Raw genomic sequence first — 23,156 nt, 5'->3', positions numbered from 1 at the left:
GTATGGATCATGTTACCTTTTGTATATGGGCATTCATCCTGAAGCCACTTCCGTCTGACCTGATAAACAAATCCCCTAGAAACAAACCTACAAGAAGAAAAACTAGTTCTCTATACCAGCAGTCAGTAAGGTGGCGTTAGAAGAGAAAATGCTACTGCTAAGCCTAGTAGCAGTTAATCAAGCACTTGTTGAAAATGTCATTTAATAGCATGTGAAACGGATGTGATATACTGGAAGTCGATAAATCTTCACTTGGCTACCTTGGTAAGTTTAATGATATACGCTAAATTTTCTCTCTGTGTGTGGCATATTTCTGCACTTTTTTTAATAATATATTTCCTTTACAAATATTTTGCAGCTTTATTCTATTTACTCACAAAAGTAACTCATGAATACTCATAAAGAAACTAGTACATTTTGAATGTCTTTTTAAAAAGGCAGCTTATTAAACTGGAAAGCAAAAAAGATCCTATTTTTAATACAAGTTTTCCATGAAAAGATGTCTTTAATCTTTCCTACTTCAGCAACGGAACACTATTAACATGAATATCTGGAAGCTCCTTGTCAAGCTGCAAAATTCTGCACAAAGAAGAGGTAGTTATTAAAAAGAAATAGAAAATAAAAAGCGAACAATGGCCAAACAATGATCAGTTTGATGCAACTGCACTTCACAAAAGTCTCAAAAGGTTAACAGCAGTAATGGCAAATCTCAGAGCAATGGTGCATATGCAATCATGTCTTTGCTCAGAATTAAAAAATAGTAATCATTTGTCATTATTGTTATTCATGATATATCTTGAATGTGATTTTTCATTCTAGTCCATTTTAAAAAGCATGAGTTAATTAGCCCTTATCTATTAAAGAGGAATTAATAGATGCTAATATATTTGTGGCTCTTCACCACAGTTGTGAAAGAAGCCATTTCCATCATAAAGATATGGGTTTTATTCCTGTAAGCATCTAAATACCGGTCCTCTAACAGCTGAGGAGTTTGTAAAAAACAATACTTTGAACTTTAATAAAAGAATTTTTTTCTAGTGCCTTTATAAATCAATCTGATGGGACTATATAATTAGACAAAAATTATATTCAATAGCTCACAAAAAAGTCAACATGTGTTTGAATAAACTCATTCTAATAAATGGAAGTCCCCAAAAGAAGCCAGTAATCATGAGCAGATTTAAGATTCCTCTTAGCAAACAAACTGAATTAAATAATAGATTGAAGAGGCTGAATTAATAATCTTCAGCTATAACTTGAAATGTCAGCCCAGTTTTAGAGAGACTAGTCATCAAAATACTTTAAGATAGAGCTTCATGAATCACAGAACATAAGATTATTTACTGATCAATCAACAGATTACTTTGATTCGTTGTCTACATAATGTTTACTACAAAATACTTTTCCTGATGAAAAAAAAAAAAAAAGGAAAAAGTTATTAGACTCACCTTACATAAATGCCAAATTGCATTTGCTTAAGCATTCAGCAAGTAATTAGTATTGTACGTAAATGATTTTGCAACAATTAGGACGTTTGAGAGCTAGTGATTTCATTTTTATCCCACATACAGCAGTGTCATAAACTCCCTTATTGATGGGCGAGTGGCGACAAGAAATTAGGTGGCAGAGTTCCTAATTACAGGGTTACTCATTACCATCTAATTCATTCTACTAACTGATGCTGACACTGCTTGCACACTCAAAGTTAGCAGCCACTTAAACCACTGCTTGCTGAAATTGGGTCCTGAAACTGTTAACACCTGCATTTAAATAGGATTTGAAGTGTGGGCAATTGTTCCTGTGCTAGTGCACATATCTACATTATTTTGCTTAGATTTTTTTTTCCCATTTGCATGTTTTCCCATATAAAAATTCATATGGCAAGTTACTAAGAGCTTTTTCTGATCATGTTTCCTAGCATCTATAAATCTTCATGCTGCAAATAAAGAATGCAACAACCAAGGTCTGATTATTCTCCAGACCTGGTCAAAGAAACCTGCATTAGTGTGGAACTTCTAAACAGGGAAGCTGACTGTCATAAGAAAAATGTTGCTTTGTCTGGAAGCAGCAGTCCAGAAGATGTCTTCAGCTGCTGTGAAACACAGGCAGTATCAGTTTGTGTGGACACTGCCATGCCTCCAGATGACTACATTCAAAGGCGAGGCTATACAGAGCCTTCACTTCTGAAGCTTCCTGTGGAGGAGTCCATTGGGAGTCACCACACACCTTTCCAGTTTGACCGGCATGCTCTGGCCAGAATTTCCACTTCCCCAACTTTAAGACGTCTAAGGATGAGCTCTGCTTCACAAGCACTGTCATTCCAGGACTGTTCTGACACAGCTCAGCTAGAGAATCTAAAGGAATACAATGGCTCTCTCCACCACATTTGCAAGAGTCCACCTCGGTGTACTACAACTTCCTCATTGTCGTTGCTTCCTTGTGTTCATGCAAAATTAGTGTCTTCCAAAGCCAAGTCTGAAACAACTATTGCAAACTCAGCATCTGCCAGCCCCAGATCAAAACTGCCAAGCCAAAAAGGTCCTCTCAGCAATGGCAGTACCAGTGAGAGACTCCAAAACTCTTGGAGAGCCAACTGTGCTACCCTGCCTAGGAGAATCCCTAGTCCCAGCCCTACACCACTGGAGGGTGTCCAGGTAGGAGAAATAGAATGATGCAATCTCCTTTTCAGTCTTGCATATTCAGTGTTGGTCCATCACGGCCAAGAGCACAAACAAAATCACAGTTCTTAACCTGAATTGCAGCCTGGCCTGTGTTCCTTTGATATAACAGACTGACTTCTGTGTTCATCAGGAAGGGAGATATTTCCTTCCAAATCAGCAAGAGACAAGGGTTCCAGACTTGTGTTGTGGTGACCAGGTTGGCCTAGTCTGCTCCTACACATGGCCACTCTTTCTCAGCTCTGTCCATTCACCCTGGTGGACCAGTATAACTGGGTTTGGGACTATGAAAGAACAAAACTAAATGATTCACCCAGTTCTAGCTTGGGTTTTACAAGATTTTCTTTCCAGGATCCTTCAGCAGGGTTCCTCCTAAAACAGGGCAGTTCTCTATTCTGTTTTACTGCATAGGATTATTAACCCTCCAAACCCCAAGAATGAAGTCATTCAAGATGATTGAGCCAAATGTAAGGTTTCCTACTATCAAACGAAGAGGTCCCATACCCTTTCTTGATTTCCACTTACCTCTGCCAGCTCTGTTACTCGCTGGCCCCCTTCAGTTTTATGTTCAGCTCCAAAAAAAAAAGATACACTGGTACAGCAAATGCCAGTGTCAGTAATAAGCAAGGGAGGAGCTAGCTTACTAGCTTAGAAGCTTACTAGCTTCTAGTTTTTCTTCTTTTCCTAGAAGTAAAATACCATTCAGCTATCCCCCATAACTTCACTGCAAGGATGAAAGGAGAGGCAACGCATAAGCCAAGTTTGCTGCCAGATCTACTCTCAAAGACCATACGTTACTTGCACAAGCAGTTGAATTCAGACACGTACTTCATTCTGTCCTTACACAAAGCACCTACACACATTTCACTGAACTGAACTGGATGGTGTCAAATAGGTGCACAGCTCTTTACTAACTGGGTACTTTTGTGCCACAGACCAAAAGCTATTTCCCCCCTCCTTCAAATATAGAAAACATTCCAGATATCAAATGAGTTCTCCTTTCTCCACAACAGTAAAAATAACAAACCAATGCCTAAGTCTAGGTAGTGCATTTGTCTTAATGAGTACTTTATTTTTTTTTTTAATAAAATCAGACTGCTTTCTTGCTTTCTGACCAACTAACAAGAATATCTCACTTTCTTTCAGCAGTGTGGATTGCCTATACTAAGGTATGCATATATTTATTTTATCTTATCCCAAGCTTCACTTCTCTACATTTTTAATGAATCCATTTCACTCTAAGACAAAACTGAACAATGAGGCATATGTGTAACTCAACTTCAATTCATAGATTGGTTTTGTGAAATGCCTATCACTAGCTTGCTAAACTAAACTTTTTAATGAGATTTTCTTTCAAAGCTGGCCCTCTCCCCAACAGGTTTAGCTATATTTCATGCAATATTTCAGCTGGACCATCATAGCTCTGCACTAAGAACTAAATGCCAAAAGGTCTGGCTGTTTGGATTAGCAGTGTCAAGTTTCTGCTTGAAGAATGTTAAACATCTTATAATCTTGAGCAACATTCTTCAGAACTTTGTGGGAAGGAAAATGGGAGCAAAGAAGCTAGCAGAGCAGCTCAATATTGTTCTCATACATAAGCAAAGCAGATCTAGGTCTGCTACTAGATGGGGAGATTGTTAATCCTACAAACTAAGAAGAACTCTTGAATTTTGCAATTCAAGTGCAAGCAATATAAGGTGCTGCATACCATAGATCTGTGCAGTGATTTCCATCAAGCTCTTACAGGCAATCGTCAGGCAGTAAAAGCTTGATTAGAAATTATTTTGGTTCGGCCATGTTTGTTTCCTCCAGAAGTCCAAATGTTTACAGAAGCGAAACAAAGCTTATTTTCTTCTCCACACAACAAGGAAGTTGGAGCTAGTACCTCCCTTAATAGCCCTACCTCTCTTACTGATGGTGCAGTGCTCACTAGACTGCATGATCCCCTTGAAGATTTCAGGTCGGTCATGCAGGTGAGTGAGGTATATTAAAAGCACAAGCACTGGTGAGGAAGTCTTGGCAAAGACAGAAGTAGCCTCACAACAAACAACAATACACTTCTTCTGTGACTCTATCATAAAGTATTTCACTTGTTAATGCAGTAAACGCCATTAGTTGAGCTGTATCTCCTCTTCTTCCCAATGTTTACTCATTTTTCAGGTAAAAGCTCTGTTATAACCTGCAGTTTATAAACAGATCTGCGTTTCAAGCATATTTATGTTTGGAACTGAGTGGGTTGGAGCAGGCTGATGCAGTCTATGAGCCATTACGCAAGGCAGCTCCCTACACAAAGCGTAACAGATGTGTGTATGCATTTGAAATCATGTTCCCTGCAGAACAGGCCTCCTAGATTTTCTCAATTGTTGCCATTTCAAACCCACTCTTCAGTATCTTTAATTAACAATGGAGACTGAGAGAGGAGGGGAGGGAGACATCTTTGCATCTTGGTGTGAAGACAGGTGATCTGTACCTATTATGGGAAGAATCTGCTCTGACCAAACTCAAAACTGTGATTTTATCTCACTGACAAGGTGAAGATTTGTGTGATCTGTAGCAAACTTCAAGGGAGAATTTGAAGGATACTGAATGTAAACGGCTAAACTGGAGAACACTGAACATTTAATGCCACTTGTCTGGCATCTTCAGAGGCAAGCCATCTATATGACAGCTAATATATTGGCTCTGGACTTCTATCCAGACATTTTAGAAATCAAGAAATCACACAAGGAACAACACAAGCTTTGTTCCATAGCCACCAACACAAAAGATTGACCAAAGGAGGTTTGGATGATGTATCAGAATTTCTATTTTTTGTCTTGACCAATATTAGAATGTAGAAATATAAAACAAAAATAACCAGCATATATAAAAACAACCACTAATAACAAAAATAAATTTCTGCTTTAAGATTTTTTTATCAAGTTGAATTTAGCCCAAGGTCTGGGCAAAGGCTATATTCAGCTCATTCTTTACCCAAATCATTAGTCTAACTCCTTAACAGCTTATCACAGCCAGAGAAAACTGCTTGAAATATCAGGTTATTTTCCCCACCTAGAATCACATTGAGACAGATGACAACTGTCCTCCAAGACTGACTTATATATCATCCCAGTTAAAAATCATACATCCATCCTTCAGTTTTAATGAATACATCTTCTCCCCACTCCCAGGCTGTACTTTCAAAAGTCTTTCTTAAAGCAGCAATGCTCTTTTTAAACAGAGTTCCCACACACAGCCCTCAGTCAGGAATGCCAGTATATCTCTGTCGGCATGGCAACATGCTGAAATGGTGCTAATTAAATATAATCAGCCAAAATAAATAAGCAAAAAGGACAGAGAGGTGTGGCTGGGACAAGGCAAGATACTAAAGCCAACTCTGCTGTGGAAGGAAATGTTGATAAAATAAAACCTTTACTCTGAGCTCATTTTCTCCTTGCACCACTCAGCCTATCAGAGACTCACCGGAAAACTGGACTGCACTATTTCCTAAAGACAACCAACTAAAGAAAAGTCCTCTCAGTAACTGACAAAGCAGCTCCTTTTCAATTAAGTGAGGGAGCTGGCCTCGTCTATCTTGAAATGCTCCTCTTCTTCTTTTAGTGTTTCATTTGTCTGTAAAGTGTCATACTAACTCTTTGAATCTGGGAGTCCAAATATGCTCCCTGAATGGCTTAGATGAAATCTAACATCTATCTCAACACTGTGACCACCCTACAACGTTGACCTTCATAACCTTTTTTAGTTGCTTTTATTGTTATGTAATGATTACTTCTATAACTAACATACCTGTTATTTAAATAAGATGATTTATACAGACATCTATTCCTTGGGACAGCTGGTTAGGCTAAGATTATGGATATATAGATATAAACCTCTAAAAGGCAATCAGCTGAAACTCTCTGTGCCCTACAAGCAACTATATACACAGGATATTTATTTTTCCAGACCATGAGCTGTTTCAGTGCCTTTAATAACGTTCCATAACTTTGTAATGTTAATCTATGACATTATCTTGTTTCACAAAACAAGTAGATTAAAGGAGGAATTGTTGCATTCCCCAGGTGCTTGAAGTCATCCCTAAAGTACAAGGGTTTGTTTCACTCAACACTTCAGTCCTCTGCCCCTTGTAAGAAAACAAAACAAATAAACAAAAATCTAAAGAAAAGAGCAAAGCTGTAGGGTCTATAGGCATGAACAGATTCTAAAATATTGCATATAGACTCAAAAGCTGGCAAAGTGCATTACACAGCACTCCAGTAGTTTAATTCCTACAGAAAACCCAAGAAAAACATCTAACATATCTAAGACATCTAGACACCAGGCCAGTTGATAACAGATACTTGTACCTTCATCTGTGAAGCATGAGTGCATCATTTAGTCATTTAAGTCATTAACTGGCCCAGGCATGCAAGACTGCAGGGGCATATTGTAGATACACATGCAAGTGACCTTGGCACGCTTTCACATATCACAGGCTTGATTAACTATGTGAAGAGCTTGCTTAAACATATGTGGGTTTGAAGTTCAAAGTTTTTTTGATCTAAGAAGGTAATGCCATTTAATTCAGTCACAATGAAGCTATGTTTCCCATTACTTATCTTCATAAGCCACTAGCCTCCAACTTCAAAATATATTCTGAAATTGAAGTAGGCTAGATACTTTAAAAATCAATAATATATTGGCAAAATTTTTCTGTGATTCAAACCTGAAATAAATCTCCTGAATTTCCTAGTACAGGAGTGGCAACTTTAAGAATTATCTTTGTATTATATTGCAGCATCTGGATTGTATAATAACTCAGCTGCCCAAGAATTTACATTGTGGCATCACTGAAGGTTTCAGAAGCACCTTAATACAATAGTTACCAACACTTAAAATTTCCATAGGGTAGCACTCAGCGCACCTCATAAGGAAGTGGTCTCCCTGCACTGTTACGGGCTTGCAGACAACCAAGAAACAGACACCACCCATAAAAGCTGTAACGAACCGTGTGTTAGGTTCAATTTCATGATGAACCTCAGTCTCCTTGTAAATCCCAGTTAAATAAACAGATCCAATGTTCCCCATTCAGCAAGACTACCAGAAAAGGAAAAACTCTTAGAGAACTCAACCATTGCACATTGTAAACTCCTCAGCATGTAGTTTCCAAGCTGTAATATGCCCATATTTCAAGTGTTAAAAGTCCAAGACCTGGCTCTCCTGTTACCCTACAACCCTCTCTGCTGTTAGGACCAGTCTTTCATCTGTACAATTCAATTGGTTTAGCTAAAGCAACCGCAAGCAATGTCACTGTCAGTTCTTAACAAAAAGCATAACCTCCATGTCCTGCTATACATAGCAAATCCCAGTTCTTTCCATCAGAGCTCACCTGCAACTTGATAAGTTGTCAAGTGACTATTCATGCACTTAGGGGGAAAAACATACCTGCCAGGTTTCACATCAGGCCTTGGCAAGTGGCTAGATATTCAGTAACATATCTGCCTAGGCAAAAAACGAGCAGTAAGAATTACATTTAACTGACCTAAAATACTGTACAGAATAGGTGGTGACTGAAAAAAAATGTATATATGTACACACACTTCGTGCTTCCTCCCTCAGCTACTTAGCTACTGACCCTTTGAACTCTAATGGAGTCTTCATGCATCAGTCAGTTGAAGACTATAAAAAAGGCAGCTGTAGACACCAGTCAATTTGCAGCAGTACACTAACACAATTAATTAGGTATTGGTGTGAGTTACTAGTAAAATCCCAAAAGATTTTGATGTGCACCAGTAGTTTCTGTATTTGAATGCAAGCAGCCTCTGGCACAAACATGTTATTGGATACAGAATGCCTGTGTCACTTCACTTGATAGATCTACATCCTGGACAACACCCTCTATTAGTAACAACAATAGTTAGAGAGAGCCATCTGTTTTTGATCAGCAGGGCCACTAGGTCATATTACATTCAAAACACAAAATATTTGAATTAACAGAAAAATGTCAAAAAGATTTAAAAACAATAGCACAAACTTGCCAAAAGGTTAAATATTTTAAAATATATACCCAACATTTTAACTATTTCACTAGTATGCCATCTTTTCTTGAAATCACTCAAGTTATATGAAGGTTCAAAGTAATGACAACCCACGTATCAACTAGGGACATGGGATTTAACTACTCCTTTGTTCTCCGGTGTCAAAACACACATTCTGAAATCTCCACTCACTTTTTTTGCCTAATCTCAGAAGAACCCAAGAATTTCCAATATTTAAGCTCTCTAAGTACCTATTATCTGAGGCAAGCCATGCTCATAAGCACCTTGATCTCAGCAACAATGTGGAGTTAGAAAGATAATGAGATATCTCCTGTCGATCACTGAAATTTTGTACTCATTGTTCCTTTAGTACATCATTTCATAGCTGCTGTGATTTGGGGTTTTTAGCTCAAAGGAGTGCTTCAGAAGCTTCCTCTGCAGCCATGAGCAGAGAGAGATGATGTGTTGTTGTTGTTGTTGTTGTATCTCACAGACCAGAAGGGCGCAGGCGTAGCTCCATGGTAGTGAGTCTGCCGGGACTCGAGGTGTTCCCTGGAGACCTCCTGGTGTCAGACAGTGCAATGGACTGCGTGCCCCATGCCACCCTCTTGTTAAGTGCAGGTCAGATACGGGGTGGTGTTTGTTCATCCGAAAATGCATGCGCGTGTGGGATGGGAAGGGAGGATCAGTGCAACAATTTCACACAAAGCAGCACAGCCTCTGTAGGGGATGCTGTTAGCCCAGACCAAAGAGACTGCATTGCTAATTTAAAAATTCCCCTCAGTTTATTCTTTTTGCCTGAATGTTGTTGTTGAATACAAAATGTAAGAGGTAGTTGCGGTGGGGAGGACACAGATCACCTCCCTCCTCCATAGGCCAGGCATAACCAGAGCCCAAGCCAGGATCTCCATCTACAAGCAGTTGAGTTACAAATCCCAATCCGTACAGCTTCAAACAGAGGGAAGAGATTGGCCCGTGCAACCTTTTCCAGCAGCGTTCAGTCGCAAGGGTAACAGACCCAACTTATGGCTAGAGGTTGCTCAAAAGAACTTCCACCAGCAAAATGTGGACCTGCAATCAATGTCCACAAATACCTACTGTGGAACATAGAGCGATTGCTGGTGACCAGAGATCAAAGTTCCTTAAAAAATAAGTCAGTCAATGTCACAACCAGCAGCTTTATGAAAGCAAACAAGCCAGCCATCCCCAGACAGAGAGATGAAGGCCTTCAAAAACCAAAAGGAGAAAGTTTTGACTGCGATTCCCGGTCACACACTTGCCTGAAGGTAGGTGCCACATATAGAAGAAATTTGTTACAAATTTCTTGCTGAACAAACACAGGCATTCCTCACTTCTCACCCAGTGCATTCCTACATCTAGATCCTTAGCTTTCCCTGCGCCTCACTAAAGACCATGAGTTAGAGCCTACAGCATTATGCCAGTCCCATGACAGATCTGAGGCTCAGAGTTTGTAGGGTTGTTTATTCACAGGAGTTTTAAATACCTGCATAGCTCCAAGATATCACTAATGAGCAGACAAAGCCCAATTCTTGCTTCAAAACAACAAATATCTTAAGGTATGATGTGTTTTCGCATGTAAAGAACTGGCAATAACACACTGATCATCTGCAGCAAGTGGGAGTATTTAGCATCATCCAAGATCCCATCACAGACAGACATAATTCTTGCTGGGCGGAACCCAACAGGCTTAATGGGTTTTAAGTCTGGCACACAAACTGTTTAAACACAAGTATTAAATCTGAGCCAAGTAGAGTATAGTATATAAGGCTTCATCTTAAAAAAAAAAAAAAAAAAAAACCAAAAAAAAAAACCACAAACATATAAATAACAGTTTTATTTTTAGTTATTTGTTTCCTTACTAATAACATGTTTGTTTTACCCATTAGAGTCCAAAAAACCAAGGTGGCCATTTGCCAGAAGAGGAGTTGTGAGTATTTAACTTCTTTGTTCCCCCTTGCACTGACCTTGTCTTCTCCCACAACTAACCTGGATAAAAAAGAGTTTCTTTACTTTACTGCCTCTGGAGAATGGCAGCCAGCAGGTGAGCTGAAATCACAGGCCTCAGCCCACCCTGGACTTAGGCATTAACCTGCAATGAAGGCAGGTAGCTCCAGCGCAGCCACCAGCACCACTGCACATGAAAACAGTCAGTGCTGCTGCTCCCCATCCCCATGGGTGGTGGAAGGAGAGGTGCTCTTAGCTAAGACAGTGCAAGAGATCTCTCTCATTCAAGGTGTTCGGGAGTAGCAGCAGGTCCAGTGCAGCTCTGCAGGGTAAGAGGGCACAAGGTGGGCAAGCCAGTCTCATCGTTGCTTTGACCACAGTGTATCCTGTATTTTCTGCATGTCACCCTAGATCTTAGGCCTTTAGGGCTCTGGAATATTTGCCTAACTCCCACTCATATGGGAGGGATCTAGGCTCTACCCATAAAAGTAGCTTTCTGGATGCTTTCTTAGGCCTTTTCTGTCCTCATGGGCAACCCACACACACACTTGCCCGCATAAGCATAAACACCAACACAGTTCAGTTAATTTCCTTGTCTAACACATTTCTGTGTCTTTTCCAGTTATGAAAATTTTCACCTACTATGGTATTCAAATTTCCCTTCTGAGTGTTGTTCATCATTCCAAAAAAAGATCATTTACAAGTGTCTTGATATCTTTGCACTTCTAAACATGGAATTGTGTGCAGTCCCTTCCTCATATTATTTGCATTTTGTCTTCTAAATCTCAACTATCTAAAGGAGAGTTTGTGCACGTGAAACCAATGCGAATACTCAGTTTACACATACAATAATCCTCATTTCATTTGATAGCATCCTTATACCATTTGAAGGAGCATGGTCTAAAACTGAGAATTTTTAAATTAAGAAAAATATTTGAAATCAGCAATAAAATGCATTTGATATTTAGCCAAAAGTGATTTCTGAAGCTATTGAATGCCATGAAATTTGTGGGTACATTGGTTAAGTGGGTGTATATAAAATCGCATTACTGTTTATGCTTCATTTCAAGCTAACTTTCAAAATTAAGAGTTGAGCTTAAATTCTGAATTTCAAATATTATAATCAGACACGTATTTCAAAATTGGCTTGCATTCAGTGTCTAAAGTTCAGACAACAGAAATCCACAAAGTAAGAGGATACTGTTCCAGACAGCAGATAAAACTTAAGCAAACACCTTACATATAGACTTACCTTACAAGTTTATGCTCACAGCACTAATTTATAGTTCATAAATATTGGTTAAACTTTTTACATGGCACTGTTGGCCTGAAAAATAAAGCCAAACCAAAAGCAATTGTATTTATTTCATGGTCCCTCACACAGACAAACTCCTCCTGCTCTCCAAGCTTTCTGAAGCTCACATTATAGACACTACTCTGCAGCTGACCAAAGGAGTTTTTTCAACATGTAGTTCAAAAAAATAAAAAAGCCTGCAAATTTTGTGTGCCTATGGCAGAAGAATGATTTCAACCATGAGGTTTTTCTTCCCTACTTCTGACAGGCCTGAAGGAATCAAAGCCTTTTATTTGCTCTGTCTTCTGAGGGTAGCCCAGTATTTGTTATTACCATACCAATGAGTTGCCCTGGCAAAAATTTCTGTGTTACATAAATAATACCTTACATACCTACATACCTACACACCCCTCCCACAGCTACAAGTAAACCTGCCATCACTGCTTCATGTCTGTGTAGGAGAGTCTTGGAGATAACAGGAAATCACTCAGTTAAGGGCAAACCCTTACAGATCAGAGCAAGGTGATCTGAGCTGGGTAAACTTCTTAGCAGTCTTTAAAATACTGTATGAATCAGGGCCATTTTTTTGTTATTCAACAGGGTAAAGACAAACAGAAGCAAGTATCTGATCTGGAAAACTGTCTTTCAACTGTTAAGATCACAGACTGCAGCACGTATGAATTTTTCTGCTTTAAGGTATCAAAATACTAAGTATACTGTACCAAGGATATTTAAAGAAGGAGAGAAAAGCTTTGTCTTATTTTCAATTTACCATTTTTCATTACATTAATCTGGATAGGAGACCTTTTTAATTATTTTAAAAATTAATGCATGAGCATAAGATATATTTTTGAGGCCCTTAGTGACATGGTTTAATGGTTGGCTTGGAAGTCCTGGGCTAGCAGTTGGACTTCATGATCTTAAAGGTCTACTCCAGCCTAGTTGATTCTATGAAATGGAGGGGCAAGGGCATTAGCAAGGAACTGACTTTGGAGCAGGTCACTGAGGTGGTAGCAGCTGCCTTAGGACTAAACAAAATATCTAAGTACCTATGAAGACCCAGTCCTTCTGTACTTTGATCATACCATCTGGAAAATAGGAAGCTCTCATACATCCCCGCTTTCCAGCAACAGCACTACAGATTAAATTCCTTAGCCTTTGCAAGCTGCCCACTATTTTTTTCTTGCGGCATCCTTCAAACACAGACTTATCATACTGTGTTATTTTCAGATTCAGTACTTTCATGTTACCAATATTTTGGAGGAAAACATCAGTTTTTAAAATCGCTTTTAAAGGCCTCTTTAAGCTTTCAGAAGAATTGCTAACACTGGCAGTCAGGCTCTTTGCAACAGTCGGTGGTTTTCTTTCTTCTTCAATCAATAGAGTAAATCTTGGCATGAATTTATAAAGGCACAACAGACAGAGCAGAAAGATGTCGACAGCCGGTTCGAAGTGAAAAAAGAAGCAGCAGTGTGGGAACTTTTCACAAGTGAATGCACCTACTTTCTGGACCATTTGCTGGTTCTCAAAATGGTAACTTCAGATTTCATTTCTCAAAAATAAGTATTTTCCCTGCTGTCAGCATGGCAGACATAAAGCCACCTGTAACCTCTCATTGAGTGTCTGTGGGGGAATGACTTAAGCAGTTGGTTTTTCTCCCATCTTGCCTGCTCATCCTGTTGCCACAGTTCCCTTTGGTTTTTAACTTCTTTATAGCATCTCTTCTTCCAGATACCTCTTTCTAGTGCTTTACAAACACCATCTGATTGCAGATCCTGCCAGTAATTTCAGCTGATACTCTACTATTCCTCTCACTAATGGTGAACTGAAGCCACTCTTCAATTGACCATACTAGATGTTTCTCTATTACTGATCTGTAACACTATAATCTTAGTTTAACTTCATATAGAACCATGGTTAGATTATCCTAAATAGATCATGAAAATCTCAGAATTCAGCAGACCTGTAGTTCTAATATTACAAGAAAACAAAGGAAACTAAAAAACTACTCCTCTCCCAAAACCTCCAAATTGTCTCCACCATGGTGAATTTTAAGAACTTTGAAATATGGACAAGAATATTAGACACTGATACAATAGCTGCACAATTTACATTCAACACACATCAAAAGTTAGTGTACACATTTAAAAGGATAGAAGCTTCCCTAAATATCTTCATATCACTTTCCTCTTATTCTGCAAAGTAAGTTTCTGTTTTCTCATTAGTCAAAGGAAAAGATTAGTGAAACATTTTCCAGGTTGCTGAGAAGTTAGACCAGGCAGTACAAGAAGTACTGCAAAGAAAAAGGAATAGAGAACTGGGCTGAATTCCTCCTTGGTGGGGAAGAACAGGAAGGGAAAGGGGATGACCAGGACCAGCTGTTGGTCCAAGGCAAGATGGAGGCATTCTTCCTTCCATACACTTTGTTCAGGGATCTGAGAAGATTAAAAACAGGTGAATCCTTGGAAGAATGAGGACAACAGGAGACATGCATACCCCTTGGCAAGTCTGATGTAGGAACTCACAGACAAACCTTAGCCAGGCTCCTGTGACCTATAAATGATGAACTATTCAGTCCATGCTAGCTTTCCAAACTTTTCTGCCAAAGAAGGAACCCACTGAATTTGGGTAGCCAGTTTTAGAGATACCTGCTACTCTAAATACTTCCCAGTATAGAAATATTCCACCGATTTTAACGAATCTCCACAGAGAACTTTAAGACCACTGTAAATCCCCTTTAAGGTCTCAGGTCAACTGCTCATAGTGACAAGAATTACACAAGGCTAAGCAAACCCTCTCACTAACTCTTCAGTCTTGGCACCTGGATGACAGTTTGGTGGGTTTATTTTTTTCATTAGTGCTTTTCACACATATACAAAAACTCCACTCAGTAATCTACATTGTTTAAGCCTTTTTCAGGTTTAGGTCAGATTCAGCACAGCTCCAAGATCATCATCAGAGCTTAAATACTATAAAACCTTAAACAGCCAATAAGTACACATGCAGTTTTCACTCAATACAGGTTAATAAAACAAGCCAAAGAGATGAAAAACTTCATGAGCCCTCTACTTACACTATTCCAACCACTTCTTAACCCCCATACTAACTCTAAACAACTTCTATAGCAGCAGATACATGGGATAGGGAGGAAAGCATTTAGAAAAGTCATCATTACAGAAATCTGTAACAATGACTCTGATGTTATTAATTCTTTCACGCAGAAAGAATGCTAGAGGACCCAGCAGAGACATAGCTGCCTCTGTGGCAGCCACAGAACACCCCAGGGACATCACTCATACTCTCCTCCTCACACAAAGCCCAATATTTAGCCTTCAGGCAGGTCTGGATAAGTTTCACAGACTGCCATTTTCTGCCCTCCCCAGACAAAATAATCATTAAATAAGAATTACAGTGCAAACATGTTCTCTTCAGGAAAAAGGAAAGAAAGAGGACATACATTGAATTGCCCCAAACAGTAGATAACGTGGATTTGTTTTGTTTTTAAAGGTATTTATGAACACTCTAAAATACCTCCAGAGTAATGAACTTCTCTTGGATGTGGATTTATGGGGACTTTTTGCAAACTTAGAGGAGTTAAACAAGGTGAGTAAAAAAAAATAACAGTCTTATTGAGATCAGAGACCAACCCAATAAAAGGAGATGAGAAACCATCCACAAAGTTTCTATTGAGATTCAGTGCTCACATTTGGGACTTAGTTCAAACAATTAATCTTTCCTTCGTCTCTATTTGGTATATCAGGGGTTCAAATTTCACCAGTGCAAATTATTCTCATGCACCTTCAGCAAAAGATAAACAGGCATTTGAACAGCAAGGAGAGCTTGTTTGGCAGCTGTTTCTGAAGTAAACGTGAGATTTAGACTAGTTCTCATAAGCAGCATCGTTTTAAAAGGATTTCTGAAGATAAACTCTGACTGCACAATCCTTACAGCAAAGCACTAACAACAGCAAAATAACTTCAATAACAAGTTTCCTTCTGCAAATGGACACAAAAACTTTGCTGTCTTTTGTACCACTCCAGTAGGGCAAGTTAAAACAAAAGAGTGACCACCCCTCTCTGCTGAGGTTTCCCTCAGTGTGAGTGGAAGGATGTTTCCCACACAGACTGGATGCTCTGTGTTCATGTGCTACTTACCCTCCAGCTTCCAGGAGGAGGGAGACCACATGGCTTGACTGTGATGAACTCCAGCTCTCTGCTGCTTGTGGCCAGTTGCTGGGAGAACATTTCCAGCTCTGAAAGTTAAAGGAAGCCATAAGTCCAAAGTAGCTTTTACATAACTTTAGAAGCAAACCAAAACTTTTTCTTAGCTTGAGAGGTCTCTTTCAGGACACTTTGTCCTTGATAGCAAAGTGACTTTTTGAAAGGTACTCTCCAGCTATGTAAATTGAAGGAAAGCTCTTCAGAGTAGGGACAATTAGCCAGAGCTTAAACACATGAGCAAGTCATCTCTGCTCTGCTCTACCTCACACCATGTGAGCTGCTGTGAGTGACCACCTGAGCAGGTCTGGCGATACAAGAAAAGGTGTTTAGCTGATGTGTTTCACCTTGCACTTGTGTACTAAGACCATACATGCAGCCAGCTGCTAGAGTTCAGCTGATGTGTGGTTGCTGATTCCTTCGTTCTTGTTCAAGGAAAGAAGTGGGTTATAATGCTGTATGTCATTTAGCAATCACAAAAGCTTTGAGCTTGGCTGGAGCTGGGTTACGTCTAGAGAGAATTATCTTTAATACATTTTCTGTTTTGTTTTCTAATTTTATGTCCTTATTAATAAAGATGCTAAATGATCAGGCATTACTCATACTTGTATATAAAACAGTGATCGAATTCTGGAGAAAATATCTGCTTTCAATGCCTTTTATGCCTTTGTTCATGCATTTTACTGTATCCATTTCTTCCTGACAGCAGGTTGAATCCATCAAAAAATGCATGTTCTAAAAGGCATAAAATACACCCTTGTCATAATGAAACAATAAGCATCATTTTATAAGCAGCACTGTCCCCATGAATACACCAAACAAAGCTGTGTGTGAACCTACAACAGCAGTTCATACCAGTATCACAGACAATGATGTTTCCTTCTGGCCTAAAATTTGGCCTAAACTGAGCCTGGTCATGAATTTGTGGGCAAATAGTGCGCTAAGAAGGCAAGTGTGGGCTTATGAGCCAACTGTCATCCCCATCTGACTGACAGTGTGGGCACCCTTCAATACAGTGCAAACACATAAAGTTAACTTCTGGGCAATATGTGACTTTTTACAGAATTTTGTAGAGATTTCCCTCATCTCCAATAGCATGAAACAAACTCAGACTATGAAAGATGATATCTTCTTCAAAGGGCCATGAAGACTCCTTTATCATCACAGCTAGGTCATATTCAGTGTTTTCCAATAGATATCATTCATCCATTTTAATTTTTCATGTCAATTCATGTTCGATACAGCTGCTGCCCTAAAATAAGTTTAAATGGAATAACTAATCTTGTTTCAAAGCTTTTGTCGCATGGCATTATCATGACGTAAATGGATATTTGTATAGATTTGATTCAACTTCTAATTAAAGCATTCATGATGTAAGTCTGAAAATAATTCTGGCAGTGCTGGGAAGATAACTATAGGCACCCCATTGGGCTTGGAGCCTTTGAAGAGACGAGGGATGGGAAATAAATTTGTTTTAAACTTAACTTCAGAAGATCACTGCTGCTAATTCCTCTTCTTTTTTCCCATTTCTTAGATAAGTCTCAGTTTTCTGGAAACTTTTTTTGAAGCCGTGAAGGAGCACGTCAGAAAGTCAAACTATCCAATGGATTTCAGGTCCATACTCAGAAAGGTAACATAATTACAAGTATTCTTATTTAATACGAGGAAAGCCTTGCAGCAGGCCATTTATCATAGCATGCAGGTGATTTAATGCAATCAAATCAGTCAAGGACACGTCATCTGTCATAGGCAGTTTGGTCTCAGCTTGAAGCACCTTCTCTCAGTAGGATGTTTTCCTTTTTATCCATTGGCATGTTTGAGGTGGTCATGGAAAGGTGCTCTGTATGTGGAGCTAAGTGTGGAAATATTTTACCTTCCTTGAGATTAAATAGCTCAGACTTCGAGGAGACTTTGCCACAGGCAGACATGAGTTTCTTACTCCATGGAAGATGTTTTCCCTGAGACCAGACTCCAGCCCCATCACTGAAAGTTCCCTAGCTCCTTTCACTCCACTGCATAGATCCTTCCTTTATTCCATGGACTGGACTCACAAGCGTGTTTAAGTGCTTCATTAAGAGCTCAATGGGTCTGAAATACCTCTTACTCTTTGTCCTGTGCCTGCTAAGCAAGAGAGAAGCACAGACACAGCTGTCCTGCCACTGGTAAACACTGCCTGCAACCTTTCTGGGCAGTCTTCATGGTAAACATGGAGTTGTCCAAACAGCAGTCTCCAGGGACTGCATTTCCTGCACAGCTTCCCAGTGACTGAACAGTTGGACACACTAATACAGACAGAAAATCAGTTCATGGGCTTGAACCTTCCCTGGTAGCAGAGGCCACTGGAAAACTTCTGGAAAATAATAAAACAGACCCTATCTCAAGGTCAGGATTTTAAAAAGGGGAAGTGAGGCTGGAGCTTATCTTCTCAGCCCCATTACCTCTGTCTTCAGGCATTCTCACCAATAAGGTGTCTGTGAGACAGATGGAATCCCAGACAAAACTGAGTTTTATCATGGGTGGCACATAACATTTCTAAGAGCTATCTAACACACTCAGATATAAAGTGACATGCTATACAAGGGCATGTGAAGCTGTTGCATAGATAGTGGGGTTTATGTTCAGCTTCTACATGGATTTCACATGACATTTATTCCTAATGAGAATGAAGTCTAAGAATTCTTCACACCTCTGGAGAGCTGTTAGAACTGTGCTCCCACACATTGCTTGAGCTCTGTTGTAAGGTTTTTACTACTTTACCACTTTTACTACTTTTTAAATTGCCCTTTTCTGTCTTAACTCCCCTTTGTCTCTTCCCCCATTTTCCTCGGTAGGAGTAAATCTCAGGTAAAACGCACATTGCGAAACCAGAACTGTTGTTTCTCCCTTTGATATGTCATTTTTATTTCTTGATAAGTTTCCAAGTCTTTTCTGCAGTTTTTCCAGGGTGACCTCTGCCAGACACATCAGATTTATTGCCTTAATTATACCTCTGCTGTCTTCTACTTGGAAAACCTGAGACAGAGAGAAGATTTTGGCATCTACCTGAAAGTAAAGTGATGGTGGTGATGGTGATGGTGATGTCTTCAGCCTTTCTGCCTTATGACATGATTTTAACAGCAGACTAGGGAAGTTCATTGGAAGCAAAACTGTGTAGATAGCATTTTACACAAATATTTTGAACTGCAGAAGGTATCACAGATACAAAGTCACCCTTCTGAGTGTATGTTCCTCTGCACGTGTGAAAGCCCATACTTGTAATTTAGAACAGACAAGAGGGGGAAGCAAAAAAGGAACAACTGGCGGCATTTTTGAAGGCAGAAAATATGTACTGCCAGCCTCTATCATTCACGTGTTCTGCGCGCAATCCCTTGAGTTGGTGACCTCCACCTTAACAAAGTTAACTTGTTACAGAAAAAAAGGAAGCAAAAATCAATCAAGGCACATTGTAAAATCTTTCTCAAGTGTGTTACTTTATAGATGTCCCGCACATCAGCTTGCTTTAGATGTTGAGTGGGAACACAGTATGTAGGGTATTACGCTCCTTAACAGATGATACGGCTCACATTCCCTGAATACAAAACAGACCCCAGCATCCACTTTGCCACAGTGACTGGAGAAACTTATGATGGGTTTCTTCTGCGTAAGGAAAGGGCTATATGATAAAAGCCAATATAAGGGGAATAGAAATCCAGGTGCACATCAGTGCTTTCTTGGCACCTTTGGTGAAAGGGCAGGGTGGGTTTTGGCTGAGCCGGGGCAAGAAAGCAGGGCTGCTTTCCTCACTTATGGGTATTTGCTGCCTCATGTGCCCTCAGCGAAGGAACATCCTGGGTAGAACAACAACCAACCTTCTGCAAAGGCAAGGATAAAGTTAATTATCTTCCTAGTAGATTGTATAGTGCTGTGTTTCTGATTTAGGATGAGAATAATGATAACATGCTCATGTTCTAGTTGTTGCTAAGAAGTGTTTACACTAAGTCAAGGACTTTTCTACCTCTCACACCACCCAACCAGCAAGTAGGCTGGGGTGCACAAGAAGCTGAAAGGAGACACAGCTGAGACAGCTGACTCCAACTGCCCAAGGGACATTCCAGACCACATGGCATCATGCTCAACATGGGGTAAAGCTAGCTGGGTGCCACTGCTTGGGAATTGGCTGGGCGTCAGTCAGTGGGTGGTGAGCATATTGTGTTGTGCATCACTTGTTTTGTGTATTCTAATTCTTTTATCATTATTTTTATTTTTACTTTCCCTTCCATTTCCACCCAATTAAACTGCCTTTAGGTCAGACCAGGAGTTTTGTTTTCCCCTTATCCCCGAATTCTCTCCCCCATTCTGCTGGGTGAGGGGAAAGTGAGAGAGCAGATGCATGGTGTTTAGCTACCTGCCAGATTAAACCACAAAAGTTTTACACTGCCCTTGCTCTCACTGGGTAAGCAGTTCATCTTTAATTAGTCCCAGTCTCATTACAGTCAGCTGATGATGCAGAAAACTGGTTACCACCTCCCTGCCAGGGAGCACAATGAGGCATAAGGCAGGTTTTCTTTATCTTCAGCAGTGGTGTGAACAAAACGAACAGTGCAAGAGGCTGCATCTGTCAGAGCTGCTGGTCGCCCCTTTGCATCGACTGATGCGCTATCCCCTCCTCCTCAACAACATCTGGAAGAGGAGCACTGATGAAACAGAGAAAGGCTTTATCCAGTCACTTAAAGAGAAGGTGGAAAAGTCCATATGTAAGTAGCTAAGGTTAAAAGTCAAATGTGCAATTAACTATTTGCTAGTTATGCGGCCATTTGCGCATGAGTGTGAATTGGTCTGGTCTCCCTGCAGAGATGCAATGAGGATGTGCATGCCTTCTACAACCCTGAGCCCTTCCTCATTCTGTAGAAAACGATTGGTGCCACCCTTGGGCTGTCAAACCCTCTTTGAGCAAGGTCACAGGACTCTCAAATCAGTGAGTCACCTGTATTCGCTCAGAATCATCTGCAGTGACATGCAAACAATTAACAGGAGATCACAAATAAGAACAAATCAGGAAAGTTCTCAAACAAAGAATCCTTTGAGTTGGATTTATGTCTAAGAAGGCTTTGTTGGGGCTAATCCTTAATAGGATAAAATTGCACTCACAAGGGGAATATTATGTCAGTGGCCTTTCAATAAATGACAGGGTCCTAGTATGCAAAATAGCTGAAGTGCTATCCCAGCTACAGATTTTCTCTAGCTATTATGGAGAAAAAAAAGGGATTGGACCAGGAATTTTTTTATTAATTTTATATAATTTATTAATTAGGTCTTGATCGGAAAGCTATAAATGCATCTCTAAGTGTCTTATGGTCACATAGTACATAGGTACATTTATTTCCCAAAGGCCTCATGCAGCCCCTACTGAAATCAAAGACAAGGTAGTACATCAGCAAGACACTTATCCTGCCAATCTTGGCAAGGAGAGGTGCCAGGCAGTGCTTCATCCTCATCAGCAGTACACTCAGCTTGGTGGCAAGTTCTCTGCCATCATTCTTCTGCTCATCCTAGAGGCTGAAGGCTCAAGCATCTCCTTTGGAGATGAGGCAGAGAGTAAATGTCTTCTAGAGACAGATAAATCTGAGGCTCCTTCTTAGATAAATACTTCAATGACAGAATTACCACCTAAAAGAGAGGCCTGGGTTCTTTCTCTTCTTGCCAAGTCCTATGAAGTATCTAGCCTAATGGCCACTCAAGGAGTACAGGTTTTGGCAAAGAACAGGTCCCATAGGAAAATAAGATTGTTTTGTCACTAGTCTAGAGAATTCTGCTGGGCAGACAGCAGATTTAGGAATGCCCTGAAAGACCATGGGACACCCGAGGAATATACCTGGCAAAAAAAAAATAGGTCCTTCCAGAGTTTAGATATTTCTGAGCTAGGGAAAGCAATGATAGAGGGGTGACCCCTCTTTATCACAACACCTAACAAAGATGTGGCTTCAGTTTTTGATCAGTGAATCAGTGACATAAGGAACAGCTGCAGTCCCAGAATTCCCCTTCTGATGTTTGTGTGTGTGTGTGTGTGTCTGAAACCATTATCTACAATATCACTCAACTCAAAAAGCTGGAGTTCAAGTTGCAGGTTTGTTAAGGTTTTCCCCGTAACAGCCCAGAATCAGCAAAGACTTAGTCTCCACTTTTCACCTTCTGAAGCACCCCAATCCCAGTCTTTGGTCGTTTCTGGCGTCACTTCCCTCAAAATGAATTCTCACTAATTGCAACAGTCTTTTTACCAGGCTGTATATAATGAAAAATATTTTTCTCTCACTAGCCCAGACACTTTAGAAAATCAGCATTTTTTAAGCAACTTTTAAAGATTCTGGTTCAATTGAGTTTTATACAATTCCCCCTGTTTCCCAACCAGATTAGCAAACACAACCTTTTCATTTAGCACTGAATTTAAGCATGTTTGAATGCATGATTAGAAATTCCGGTTCTACTGACCTAAGAAGAGCTTAAGCATTTTTTACAGTGAGGACAAGATTTTATCTGGGACTTAACCTGTGAGGAGCTTTGGCCTCTATTAGAGAAAAAACAACATTCAGCATCTTCTGGAAACAGGACTGGGTTTGCCAGCCTTGGCAGTAACCGATGTTCTACATATTTCAGGGGATCTGGAAGGTAAAGTCAAGTGGTTGGACAACTTTCAGAAGTTCAGGCAGCTGCAAGAGGTCATAATTTGGCCTCAGGTGTGGGATCGTGACAAGAGATTCTTTGTCCCAGAGGTAAGCAGTTTTCTAAGGGGCATTTTTCCTCGAGGAACATTTCGTTTCCTATCTATCTTTAAAGTGTGTTCTAAAGTTGGCTGCTTGTCTATATTTTAGTTATGGGAGATGGCTTTGCTCTAACAGGAACAGCTGCAGCCTGAGCACTACAAATACTGTAGCTGAACACGCAGGCTGTGCACAGTGTGTTGGATGATAACAAGGGTTGCTCTTAGTTAGCATTCAAGATCTTAGTTAGC

At 39.9% G+C, this 23,156-nt stretch overlaps 1 protein-coding gene across 1 annotated transcript in view; it reads left to right on the top strand.

Moving 5' to 3' along the window:
- Window positions 1-1,949: 1,949 nt before the first annotated feature.
- Window positions 1,950-23,156, top strand: part of PLEKHG7 (pleckstrin homology and RhoGEF domain containing G7) — a gene marked incomplete at both ends in the record, with an annotated part of 32,404 nt that continues 11,197 nt past the window's right edge. The window contains 11 exons of the mRNA XM_080610072.1: window positions 1,950-2,654; window positions 3,825-3,847; window positions 9,189-9,316; window positions 10,603-10,643; window positions 12,555-12,650; window positions 13,338-13,487; window positions 15,462-15,557; window positions 17,706-17,801; window positions 19,106-19,219; window positions 20,730-20,904; window positions 22,802-22,917. Of these exons, the coding sequence (XP_080466198.1) occupies window positions 1,950-2,654; window positions 3,825-3,847; window positions 9,189-9,316; window positions 10,603-10,643; window positions 12,555-12,650; window positions 13,338-13,487; window positions 15,462-15,557; window positions 17,706-17,801; window positions 19,106-19,219; window positions 20,730-20,904; window positions 22,802-22,917 (1,740 nt within the window). The remainder of the gene's footprint in view (window positions 2,655-3,824; window positions 3,848-9,188; window positions 9,317-10,602; window positions 10,644-12,554; window positions 12,651-13,337; window positions 13,488-15,461; window positions 15,558-17,705; window positions 17,802-19,105; window positions 19,220-20,729; window positions 20,905-22,801; window positions 22,918-23,156) is intronic.

The sequence above is a fragment of the Psittacula echo genome, assembly GCF_963264785.1.
Source record: "Psittacula echo genome assembly, chromosome: 1".
Classification (NCBI taxonomy): Eukaryota; Metazoa; Chordata; class Aves; order Psittaciformes; family Psittacidae; genus Psittacula; species Psittacula echo.
This window is presented reverse-complemented; position numbering and strand designations above follow the sequence as displayed.